Source organism: Cavia porcellus, unplaced genomic scaffold, assembly GCF_034190915.1.
Source record: "Cavia porcellus strain 051 isolate PalLab524CR breed Dunkin Hartley unplaced genomic scaffold, mCavPor4.1 scaffold_4, whole genome shotgun sequence".
NCBI classification, from domain to species: Eukaryota; Metazoa; Chordata; class Mammalia; order Rodentia; family Caviidae; genus Cavia; species Cavia porcellus.
The window spans coordinates 41470226-41482944 of record NW_026947487.1 but is presented as its reverse complement, the minus strand read 5'-3'; the positions used below and the strand labels follow the sequence as shown (position 1 = coordinate 41482944).

The window sequence follows — 12719 nt, the reverse complement described above, 5'->3', positions numbered from 1 at the left end:
GGTGTTCTATGTGAACTGAATCTGTGGGCACAAAGCAAGGCTGCCCAAAGCCGGGACCTCAGCGCGCACCGGGCCGGCGTGGGGTGGGAAGGAGCACTCTGGGAGATCCCTGCTGTCCAGCACTGTCCTCCGCGGAGCTTTCCTAAGCTAGCAATGCTTCCCTCCTAAAGCTTGGAGAAAGCTTTAAAGCCTAAGCCGAAGTCCGCACACGCGTTTTTGGAAGGGAAACACAAAAACCCGCAATATGTTTCCTTTATTCACCGCTCCCACTTTTAAACCAACCAAGAAAACAGCTAAAGGGAGTTCCGCCGATCCCGGGGTTTCAGCGACCCCGTTTTAATGAGAACCCAGCTTTTCTGGAAGAGCGCGAAGGGCAAGTCTTTGAAGGTGAACTACACGCCCCGACAGTCCCTGTGTCCTCGAGCCTCAGGTTAGACCATAAGGCGCCCCCCTTATACTGCTCGGCGTCACCCCACCGGGCCTGTCTGCCTGTTCCCTCCTTCGGGGTCCCCAAAGGACAACTGTCCAGGGACGAGGGCACGGCGACGGCCCTGGATCCCTGCAGTCCTCGGGCCGGGGCGGGCTTCGGAGGCGTCCCATCCGGGATCCTAGTGGGGGGCGGGAGCCTAGAGCCTATGCGGGGTAAGGGGGCGCTGGGGCGGGGGCGAGGGGTGCAGACCGTCCAGAGCCAGCATGGAAGGGAACTCCTTGCAGTTGGCGACGCCCGTGGAGTCGGTCACGCACATCTTCCACAGGTTGGCGAAATAGGTGGCGGTGGTGATGACAGTGCCGTCGATGGTGGACACTTTCCAGTACTCGGTGGGCAGCGTGGAGGACACCAGCACCCAGCCGGAGATGGAGACCATGAAGGCGATGATCTCCGAGGCCGTGTTAGCCATGCTGCCGGCTGCGGCCGCCTTCGCGCTGGCGCTCGCGCTCCCCCGCGCAGCCGGACCCCGAGCTCGCCGCCGCCGCGCGGCTCCGCCCCCGCCGCCTCCACCCCGCCGCCCCCCGCGGGCCTGCGATCGGCGCCAGGGGGCGCCAGCGGGTCGGCTCCCGCCGCCCGGCAGAACAGAATGAAGCGCAGGGGGCGCAGGGGGCGCAGGGGGCGCAGGGGGCGCAGGGGGCGCAGGGAGCGCAGGGGGCGCTGCGGCGGCCCCCACCGTGTCCGCGCCCAGCCGCCTGCGGTCTACGCGGTCCGCTGTGCGTCTCCGAGTGTGGGAACTGCGTCTCGGGTTGGAGCAGCGCAGCACAGATTGGCAGCCAGGTGTGGACAGCCCGCTGCGCCCCCACCCCGGCCCGGCCGAGCGCTCTGCTTCCCGAGCGAGCGCAGGGCGGAGAAAGAAAGCCTTGTGGTGCTCTGAGAGGCCGCGGGGAGAGAATGCATGCAGCCTCGGTCGCTGAACTCCAAAACCTTGCGCACCACGCTTCTTTGATGACCCTGCCGGACTCCTGGAGGAGGAATCATCGGGTTGGTTCTGGGCCCGAAACTAGCCTTGTCCTTAGGTGTCTGCAGTTCTTTTGGGTCCCGTGGTAAAGAGGTGTGTGACTCAGCGGCAGCCAGATTGCCAGGCCCGTGGGCAGCCACAGCCCCCGCGAATGCCTTCTAATGCCCTGTGCTGTGAAATAATTGCCCCTTTAGTTCCTGGTTTTGGGATTCTATGCTAGGAAATCGGATTCTGTTTAACTTTTTCTAACCATCTCCACTTTTGGTGGCTAATTGTAAAATAAACTCATTCGTTCCTTCCCTGCTGTCTGAAAACAAACATAAAGATTAGGGTGTACTTCCAGCCCCTGAGGTCATAAATCTGGGCATAAATGAGAGAACAAAGACACTGGCTTTATTATGGGGTTATTTGTCCACTTAAAGTTCCTGTAGTTCTTGGTATGACCTTTCAGGATTCACTTCATGCCAAATTAACCAAAGGTCTTATAAATCAGTCTGCTAACATGCTAGCTCTTAATGTTCTGTTTCACAATCTTTTCACGGGGATACTTTGGTTCACTGTGAAGCATTTCTTAACTGCCTTTTGTTGTCTTTTTTTTTTTTTAACCAAATGCGTGCAGAATAAAATTAGAGGTGACTAAGTGAGCATGGAGAAGAGAGGAAATTGAACAATAAAATCATCAAAATTTAGGTTTGGAGGAACCATTGGAGACCACTGGGGCACAACTGTCCTGTTTCTAGAATATTATTCAGCCCCTGCAGGACACGTCAGGGCAGTTTGTAGCATATAGTAAGAGGTCCAGTCTACATTTTTATTTTTCTTTTGGTTTTGACTGTCTTTTTAAAAAGAAAGCCTGTTTTTATATTGAGGCAGATCTGTGCCTCTTTCACTTTGACCCAAATGCTGTAATCTGCGCTCTGAAGCAACACAAAGCTGCAGACAGCAGGTAGGTGGTGCAGCTCTGTGTGTGTGTGTGTGTGTGTGTGTGTGTGTTCGTGCGCATGCCCGCGCACGCGCCAGCATCTCCAGACCATGCGGCTGGGAAAGGCGCTGAGCACGGTTTGCTTGGAAGCAGATGCCGTTCTCCTAGAGTCTTGCCCTTGTTACAGCTTGTCCCAGTGGGTCACTTCGGCTCACTGACGGGTAAATCAAACTTACAAGCAGGGTTTGGGAAACCCTGTCCTAACGTCATCCTTGTCATCTTCCCAGCTTTTCCAATCAGTCATGAGTGGCCTCTGTGTTTTTGTGTGATTCACCCTAAAGCATGTTTAGCATCTGGTTTCGTTCCTTCTGGTGCATTTCCACTTACTCCTATGCTGTAATTCTTTCTGAACCTCTATATCTGATACAATTTACTCTTGAGAAAATACAAGAAGTTCTGTAACTTCAAAATTACATATTGCACAAAGTTTCTCCTTTAGTTTCTGGTTGTGTTTGACAGTCACTTTGTTGTGTCATGTTCACAGTAGGTACTCACTAAACTTGTTAATGAGTTCTTGTTTTTAAGGCTGGAGCCCTGACCTACTTTTGACACATGAATCAAGTTTAATATAGCATTGTGACCTTTAGGACTCATGAAGATCCTAACTTACCAACTTGTTGGTTATAAATGTCACTGAATCCTAAAGCACACTGTTTTAGAGGAAGTACTGTGCTCAGTCCCCAAGAGTTTGTAGTATGCATCTAGACCCTTAACTTTTGCAGTATCTTGAACCCAAGGCCACATGCCTGCTGGGTAACATGGTCACCAAACTATATTTACAGTGCCCGACAATGTTTATTTAACATATAATGGGGGGCTGGGGATTTAGTTCAGTGGCATAAGCACCTGCCTTGCAAGCCGGCAGTTGTGAGTTTGATCCCTGGTACCGATAAAAACAAAAAAGACAAAAAAAAAAAAAAAAAAAAACCCACATATAATGGAATTCTACCTGCTGCTATTTAAAAAAACAAACCATAAGCCCAGATCACCAGTGCAACAATTTCTGATGCAACAAATCCCTAATTCCTACCAGGAGCCCTGAGAATGAACAGCCGGCTACAATAAGCAGTCAGTCTCACCAGTGAAACCAAAGTCTCTTTGTGATTGCATTGCCTAAGTTCCCAGTGCATGACCAAGCTGGGAAGGGGACTGCTCTGACTGGGTGTGATTCACGTCTATGTGTTTAAAGAGCTAGGTTAGTGTAACAGATGGTGTACATTATGGAGAGAAAGAAAATCCCTTCCTTGAAAATTTAAAAAATACTCTATTACTGTGGAGATTGTAACATGATATCAATTTAAAGGGGGTTAGAAATACCACAATCCATAAATTAGATGGATGGCAGTGCTTTTAGTTCCTCTGCCAGCTAAACCCGACTGGGGTCGTCATGCTTGTGGACTTGATTAATTTTTATTTTCCTTTTAACCTTTATCTTCTATGAAATTAGACAATGCTGCACTCTTTTCTTTTTCTTTCCTTGAATGGACTGTATCTGTACTGTGAAAAGTTGTTTTAAGACTGTAAGTGCCTGACCAAAGAATGACAATTTTAGCTTTAATATCTAAAACATTATGAAGCAAATTTAGAATGCCTATATTTAAACTTTGTAAACTAATTTAGCCTCAAGAACCCAGAGCTATTGTGAAGGACCACATAACCCAACATAAGAATATCCAGAAAATTAAAATAGGTAAAAAAAAAAAAAAAGATTTTAAAAAAAGAAATTATAGATGGCTTATTTCACATTAATATTATATGGCCTTGAAGAGTCCACAAACTCATTTATAGAGTACCTCTCAACTGATAGAGGCTTTTTTGTTTTCTTTAGAATTCAGCTTATTGCAATTTTTATTAGTAACAGACTATTTTTAATTTAAATGTAAAGGTGAATACATCGAGAAAATTGCTTTCTCTAAGTTATTTGAAATAACATCTTAATCTTTATAAAACATAATTTTTCACTACCAGAACTACTAATCTAGAAAATAACAAATTTTACCTGAAGATACTAAATGTTCTGAAATACATTAGCCTTCCCACTTTTGTTTCTTTGGCATTATTATGGTCATTCAGGAAAAATAGAGGATGCCCTACCCCCACCCCATGGTGTAATAGAATTGCAAACCAGTTTGGCCAACTAAAGGAGAAATTTGCAGAAATGCTTTACTTGCGATTCAATTCACTTGCCAAATAACACAGGTGTGCCTTTCCCCAGCTCAAGGGTTTTCTAAGCATCGAATTTGGTTTCAGTACACATTACATTAGCTCCTTCCTAGAGTCCATTGAGGTTGGGTACTGCTAATCAGGTGGGAAGAAACCGAGGTCCTGATAAATATGATATTAACCTAAAAAAAAACTGTCCAGGGGCCAAAGACTCACACAATGCTAAAGAACACATTAATGCCAATACTGATATTAAAATAGTACATCTATGTTCTTCCCTTTCGTTTTTTCCAACATGCTTAGTTTATCTTAATGCTCTACAAGAACTTTATGATATTTGTAATCTGCTTAGCGTGAAAGCTACAGAGTGGTAGGCGTGGTTAGGGAATTAATATGCTCTTATCATTGGGTCACTGTTCATATAGAAATGCACTATTTATTTTGTGTTGTGCAGATTTTAAGTATGCACATGGTTGTGTCATTTTAGCGTTTGTCGACCTCTGAGCCTGTACTGTATCAGAATGTTTCCCTAAGTCTATTATAAGTTTGTGGCACTTGCCTTATGTATCTGCTTTTAATGAATTCATTTGAAACACTCCCATTTCCAAACACTAGGGTATCTTAGGATCATCTTGGTGCCTCTTGAGCCCATGGAGGGATATGGTTTGGGCTTTAGCCGCTCATAGCTGTCTTGGCAAATCCCCTACCAGCCTAGAATGATTTACTCTGGAATGCTGGAAACTTCCAGAGGTTGCGGGTAGATTGAGTGTGCTTTTTTTGGTCATTGAGCACTTGATGTGTATTGATTCAACCTACTTATCCAGGTTGAAGCAGTAAGTAAATCTTTATTTTTGGACATGTCATTTTAATTCTTTGAGTTAGAATTTCCACTTTGAATGACCTCCAAAATCACTTCCCGTTCTAAGAGTGCCTGTAAGTCTACAATTCCTAATAAACGCCACCCCTCACAGGCGGAATCAGCAAGGAAAGGCACGAGCTATTTCCTTTGGTGTTCTCACTGCTTTACTTTTTACCTGCCTCCTGTCTTCCTCCTTTGCTATGTTTAAAGTGAGCGTGAGGAGGGAATGGGGCATGGACAGGGTCTTTAAAAAATGTGTACATGTTGTCTTGATTCACTTCTAAAAATTGGAAAGACGTGATCAACATAATGGTTCGATCTACTTGTGAAACATGATGATGTGATGGACAGATGGCAGGTGATGGACATGAGAAAAAATTCTCTCCCTGTGTGGCCTTGGATAGATCACCTAATCTTGCTTGGCATTAACTATAAAACAGGAATAAAATGTAGGTTTTTGTTCTACCAAAAATATTGTGAGGATTAGAGAAAATGTATATAAAGGTCTGGAATGTGGTAGATGCTCAGTATATAATGAAGCTCTTCACTCCATTCATTCTTTTCCATTTCTTCTTCCTTGTCTCTCTCCGTCTGTGCTCTCCCTGTGTACTGAGGACTGAGCTTGAACCCAGGCCTCACACATGCAAGGCAAGTACATCCCCAACCCTCCTTGTCTCTTTGAAGCTATAAAATTACATTTTCTATAAAAGTGGTAACACAGGGACAGGTGAGAGGGTTGAGGGAGGAGAAAGCCAGCTAAGGCAGGGTACACCCATCACTAGCTTCATCCTGAAACCTCCCCACAGCTGCACCTGCACCTGTGGTTAAAAGCTGTTGCTCCTGTGACTGAAGAGCCCAGATGACTGTACACAGATGTAGTTGAGCACTAAAGTGCCTTTGGGTAGACTCAGGCTATAAAGCCCTTATTGATAGGGAATTGTTATGGTTGATCCATTGTGTCAACTTGAGAAGTTTAGAAGTTTAACTAAGAGACTCAGCAGGGAGCCAAGGTTCTTAGTTTGTAAACATCCTCATCCTGTGCAAGAGGAGGGCAAAGAGAATTTGAATGCTCCATCCTCCCTGGAGGTGGCCTGTGTACAATATAAGGGGGGAAAAGAGGCTTGCTCTGACCCCTTTTTGTTCTGGCTGCTGCCTTGAAGTGTTGCCCTTGTGCCATGCCACCTTGCCTTGCAGCCAGCTGATTAGGGACTGAAATCTCCACAAACTGTGAGCTAAATAAACCTTTGCTTCCTTAATTTTGTGTGTTGGGTATTTTGTCCCAGAACAAAATTAACATGGACAGGAGTACATCTCATGATTCTAATTAAAAAGAAGCCTCATGGGAAGGAAAATGCACCTAACCCCAAGTGTTACATAAGAGAGGGCTGTCTGTCACATTCCCCATGGGGTTCAAGACCACCTGATAGTGCAGGCGCAAAATCAAGGCTCACTAGGAAACCACATTTCCTCAAAGCCTTGGGGCTCTGCCTTTCTCTTGTGCTGGCACCTGCCCACTTTGCTTCCTTCTATGTAATTTTGCTTTCTATAAATTTCTGCTTTTGCAGTCTAACTTGAGTGTTCGCTTCCAGTTCTTTGGTGGTGACACCAAGAACCTGGAACAGAGGGCCTGAGAGAATCTCACACGGTAACATCTGGTGAGCCTGCGGGGTTCCAGAGGGTATGACCCCTTTTTAGGGAAAATTTGGGGTCCTCTTTTTCTCTCTTCCTATTTTTGTGTCGTTAGCTGCTCTTTGTGGGTATAGGTCAGACAGTTGAAAGCAAGTAGACATCTGCTGCTTGAAGACTCTTATGACAGGTTAACCTAGTCATGGAGCAGAGCACGGCAGGCTCCACCAGGCACATGATAACTTCTGTGCACTGTTCAGGCTTATGTTGCATGTGTGTGTGACTTAAAATTTGGTAGTCTGTTTTGTCATCACTCTTGTACTGTAATTCTTCCCATCATCCTGTCTCAGACTTTTCTGCCTTCCTCTCTATTACTATCTCCTTCTTGGGAAGACAGAGATATACAACAAACGTCCAGACTCTTGAGAGAACAATTCCCGGGTCACTGCCAGATCTATTCAAGGCAGAGTGTCTCCGGCCACAGAAAAGACTTTGCCTCTGGATCATATTTAGCTGCCATTTCAAAGATTGCTTACCCCACATTGACCCAGACCTTGAGAGCATGGTCAAACTGGGGAACTCCCTGAAACCCATTCAGGTGTCAGAGGCCTCCACTGCCTTTGCTGAGCTCTTGGAGGGACTGCTACTGGCCACTGTGGCAACTGCCTGCCTCGGTCTCTATGTCCTGAGGGGTGCTAAGCAGAAAGCCCAGCCATATACTGGATGAGTTGAAGTTAATATCCTTGTGCTGGTCCCTGTTTGTCAGGGCAGAGAGGGTGGCCTTCCTGTGGATTTTATCAGCAGTACCAGTGCCATCAGGGACTGGAGACTCGTGGCCACCATTGTTGGCCACTATTGTTGTCGAAGAGATGGACAACGAGAGGGAGAAAGCAGAACATGGGCCAAAGAAAACCCAGGGCAAGAGTCCTAGAAGCCACAGGAGGACACTGATTTAAGGACAAAGGTGTGAAGACATCAGTGGTGCCCACCCTGCCCAGGGCTCAGCTTCATAAAGACTATGCAGATCCTCCGTGACCTCGAAGAGAGCTGTTCCGGTGAAGAAGGTCAGGATAGAAGCCAAGGGGGTGCATGTTCAGTGGTGAAAGGGTAGAAGGGGAGATGGTCAAGAGTAAGTAACTCTGAAAGAAAGACAGAAAAGATTGGAGCCTGGAGGGCAAAGTGGGGGGGGGGGTCCACAAAACAGAAAGCTTCATGTTTTTTTTAAGGTGAGAGAAGTAACAGGTAGTACTTTCTGCTGCCCTGGGATAGATTTGCATGAATTAAGGAAAGGTCCCTTTTCTTGTGTGTGCCTGGGACCGCATCCTAGGGACACAACTTGGAGAACAGAGATTGGCTGGGACTGCAGGTGGCGGTGGTCCCAGAAGGACTCCTTCCCACCTTCTCCCGGTGTCCTGCCCCACGGGCTAACTCCCGAAAGCCCAGTTCTGATGCTGCTCTGCCATCTCAATTTACGTTGACCTGACTTTGTGCTAAATTATACATCTTTGGTGTCATTTAAAAACCAATACAACACACAAATCTTACTGTTCTTGAGACTTGAGCTAGAAAGTTCTTTAAAAAGTTATTTAATTCAACCCTTTCAAATGAACAGACTGGACTCCAAAAATGATTTCTTGGGCTCAGGATATAGCTTGATGGCAGAGCACTTGTCAGAATATGCGAGGTCCTGGGTTCAATCCCCTGAACCACAGAACAAAACAAAAAACAACAGTAAAAAAGTGAGGTCTTCACTTATATGAAGTCATTCAGTGCATATCGAGTATTCAAAAGGTTATCTTGAATTTAGTGTTGAAGGAAAACCTGGTATTTAGAGTTTGAAAGCTATCATATTTCTCCTCAAAGACAATTATTCAGAGGCTTCAGGGTTCAGGTTAATGCAGTGTCATCTCCACAGATGACTCTGAAAAGCAGCAGAGAAAGAAAGGAAATCATGATGGAATTGCATGCTGAGAAGCTATGGTGGACAGAGTGGCTGCACCCTCTTGTGGTTCACAGCAATAGCTGTTTTTATGTTTGATTTTGGGTTTATAGAGATTTAATAAAAAGATCTAAAGAACAAAGTGAATGTCATGTGTTACCTGTACTGTAAGTGCCACACCCCTAGGTTGTCTGACATTAATGTTTCTGAAAACAAATAAGCCCTGTGTCAGCTACCTCTCTCCGAACACTACCCTTCTATGTAACCCTATAGTGTTAAGCAACTTCCCCTAACAGAATGTGATAGATTATAATTCTTTTTCATCACTTGAGCACAAAGCTTTCTCACTGAGCTACATTCCCAGTCCTTTTTATTTTTCAGAGGGGTCTCCCTAAGTTGTTAAACTTTCCCAACGTGGCACCCTCCCACCTCAGCCTCCCAAAGTTCTGGGATTACAAGCTTACACCATTAATCCCAGCTTTATAATTTTTTATAACATTTTATTTTATTTTTTAGAGGGACAGATTTTGCTTAAAGACATGGTTTTTGTAGCATTTTAAATAAAAGTTTAGTAGAACTTTAGAGCAAACTACTGTTCATACAATTCATGTCAGTATCTATTATCTTCTGGATGACTTTTTTTAAAAACCCTGAAAAACCAACTTAGCAGCTAACTGCTTGATAAATTAGGCTAAATTCCCTAGGCCAATTTTTTATATCACTGCTTTGGGTCCCATTTGAAGTTTCTATTTTATAATCACAGAAAAGTCACTTAAGTTTGGCTGAATACATACCATAATATGTTTTCAGTTTATTGCTTTACACCATCTACATTATACCACACTTTGGTTTGGCTTCCAGTGCATTTTTATGGTTCTGTATAAAGACAATCTTTAAAACATTAGTAGCATAATAGCTATGGGACTGTCAAAGACAGGTCTCTACTTTATACAACTAGTACCGTGGGGGATTTCTGTAGCTTACACTCTGACCAAAAGCATGAATATAAGTTTATATTTTAAGAATTTCACTTACACTGAAAGTTTAATTAAAGGTCAGCTTACAGCCCAGCAGGCTAACATAACACTTCTGTGGAGGCACACAGATCAGATATTCTGGTTACATGTATCTGGAAGCCTGGGATGTCACATTTAATTCAGGGTTAAATATAACCACCCAAGTTCTCATGAGATCCGCTGAGCTTTCTATACAGGCTCCATTACCAACACGGTGTCTTCATTCACAATGCCAATCACTCATTACTTTAAATCAGCTATTCCAAAAAGCTGTATGCTTTCCAAAACACTTCCTTTAAGTTAACTAAAAAAGAAAACATAGATAACAGGACTTTAAACTTAGGACTGATGCAAGTTTGCAAAGCTTTATTAAAATACCTACTATTCTGATCATCATGTCAGCCATGAAGTCTCATTTCTTCAAAAACTTAAATGAGAGCTTCTGACTGCAAGCTGAAGCCCCTGTTAAAATCCTACTCATTTTTTTAAAACTTGGAAATCCTTGCTACTCATGCCATTATTGATTAGTCGATTTGTTTAATCACCTAGATTGGACCGACAGGCAAAGTGAATGAATGACTTCTCTCACAGTTTCCTATCTCTGACCTCCACCAGAGCTCGGGGAGAGCACTGTCCCCAAATGTGCTTCCTGTTGGCACACTACGAGTGGCTACATAATGTCAACTTTTTTCCTTCACCTCTGCCAGGTCTACTGTTGTCTCCGTTGTGCTAGGACTGTTTTCTTCAGAAACATCATCGGTTTGATCAGATACTACTTTATCAGTCTTGGCTCAGAGATCACTGCTGCTTTTCTGAAGAACTTTTGTGGCTTCATGCTCAGGTACTTCTGATGGAGTGAGCTAACATCAGAACTAACTGTCAGGGTCATCTCTTTTTCTCAAAAACTGGTCAGTGCTAACATCGCTTGACATTAACAGCAAATCCTCCTCACTATCTGAAGAGTTAGCATCATTGGAATTGTAATCTCACATGAAGTTATATTTTTGGAACATTGGCTCATCTTCAATTCCATTTCCTGACCAACATGCTGTATTTCTTTTTCCTTTTCCTCTTTATCTGCCCCAATATTTGAATCTCATAGGAAGATTTTCTTTGAGCTAGTTTCCTGGGCTGCTAGACAGGTAACATCTTTGTCTGGAGCTGTTAAGCTTTCTTCCCTTTGTGTTGGTGATGAGATTTCAAGTAAATTTGCATCATATTTGTTTTTTTCTTTTGATGAACCTTCATCTTACTTTTAGCCTTTGATGTTTCGGTTTGTCTTCCAGCTATATTAGGTCTTAGGGATTGAACTCACAACCTTCCACTTGCTGGACAAATACATAAATCACTGGGCTAAATCCCAACCCCCCCCCAATTATTTATCATGTCTGGACAACAATACTTTGTGTGATTTTTCAGATGATCTAAAAGATTGAAATGAATATTGTACTTTGAACAAGCTCTAGGAAAAGGTGTTCTGTTTTTAGACTGATCCCAAGAGATATTTGCACCTTTTGAAGGCATCATCTGAGGTGTCTGGGAAGGAGGTTTAACTGAAATTGAGAATTTGCTCCAGAAACATTTTCACTGGGCTTAGGTTTGTTTTTTTTTTTTTTTTTTTGGATTAACATTGTTTACCTCAGAAGCAGAGGGTCATTTTGGTAAAAACGAACTTTCATTGATATCTGCTATAGAAAATGTTGGTTCCCCTTTATAATGTGCTAATCTTGTATCCTAGGGCAAATCAAACAGTAACTCTGAAGTAATTATTAGATACGGCTAGTGATGGATTCCTCATACAACCCTCTGCTGGGTACATCACTCTTTATTCCTCTTGAATACAAGACAGGGTTAACTTTATTCAAAGCATTTGAAACTGCTGGTTTTGAACTTGATATCTCCTCAACAAAGATTGGTTCAACATCATCATCATTATCATCATCAGCTTCTTTTACTTTCTTCTGCCGTGGGTCCAGCTCTTCTTCACATTCCATGAAGAGTCCCGCCATTTTGAAGGATCAGGTGCCAGGGAAGGCTTCTTCCTCACACAGGCCGCGTAGGGTTCCCCGGTTGCCGGCACTGTGGCCTCCACTTTGTTTCCTTCTCCAAACCTGTCTTCCCCGAAGGCCGCTGAGCTGGCTTTATCATTTTTGACACAGTTGGCCCAGCAACTTGAGTTTCATTTAGGTTGCCTTAAGTTTTTAGAGTTTGTATACTGTACTGTACAGAGAAGAACAAAGAATAAAATTCTATTATTTTATGTTTAATTTTCAAATGTGACCAAGAGGATTCAGCAGGTGAAAGCATAGCTATTCCAGAACTGGGCATATTATAAGCATTTGAAAAACAGTGGTCAAAATTATTTCATTAGCCAAAAAAGGGTAAGTGACTTAAAATATTGAATGGAACATTAACATAAACTCTCAAAATCTTTGTGATTGTCTAATATTTATTTCTTCTTTTGAGTAATCTTACATGAAGAGATCTTTTCAAATTATAATCTTGTCATGAATATGAGTCTATCAGTGTATACCTCAATTAATCAAATAATCCTCCAATTATTATAGGCAGCTAAGTTAGAGAGAAATTAATATATGGTCAGAGAGGGACTGGGCTCTCAGCACAATAAAGTCATCAGAATTGAGGCTGGAGGCGCAGCTGAAGAAGGCCAGTCTTCCAGATGCAG

The 12719-nt window shown here is 43.6% G+C and overlaps 1 protein-coding gene across 2 annotated transcripts in view; it reads right to left on the bottom strand.

Moving 5' to 3' along the window:
• Nucleotides 1–12719, bottom strand: part of Cldn10 (claudin 10) — a 112443-nt gene that overhangs the window by 18625 nt on the left and 81099 nt on the right. The window contains exon 1 of one of the 2 annotated variants that reach the window (XM_063246945.1): nt 680–978. The exons of the other annotated variant lie outside the window; for it this stretch is intronic. Within the exon in view, the coding sequence (XP_063103015.1) occupies nt 680–899 (220 nt within the window). The 5' untranslated portion in view covers nt 900–978. Of the gene's footprint in view, nt 1–679; nt 979–12719 lie in introns of those variants that run through there. 2 annotated transcript variants of the gene reach the window in all.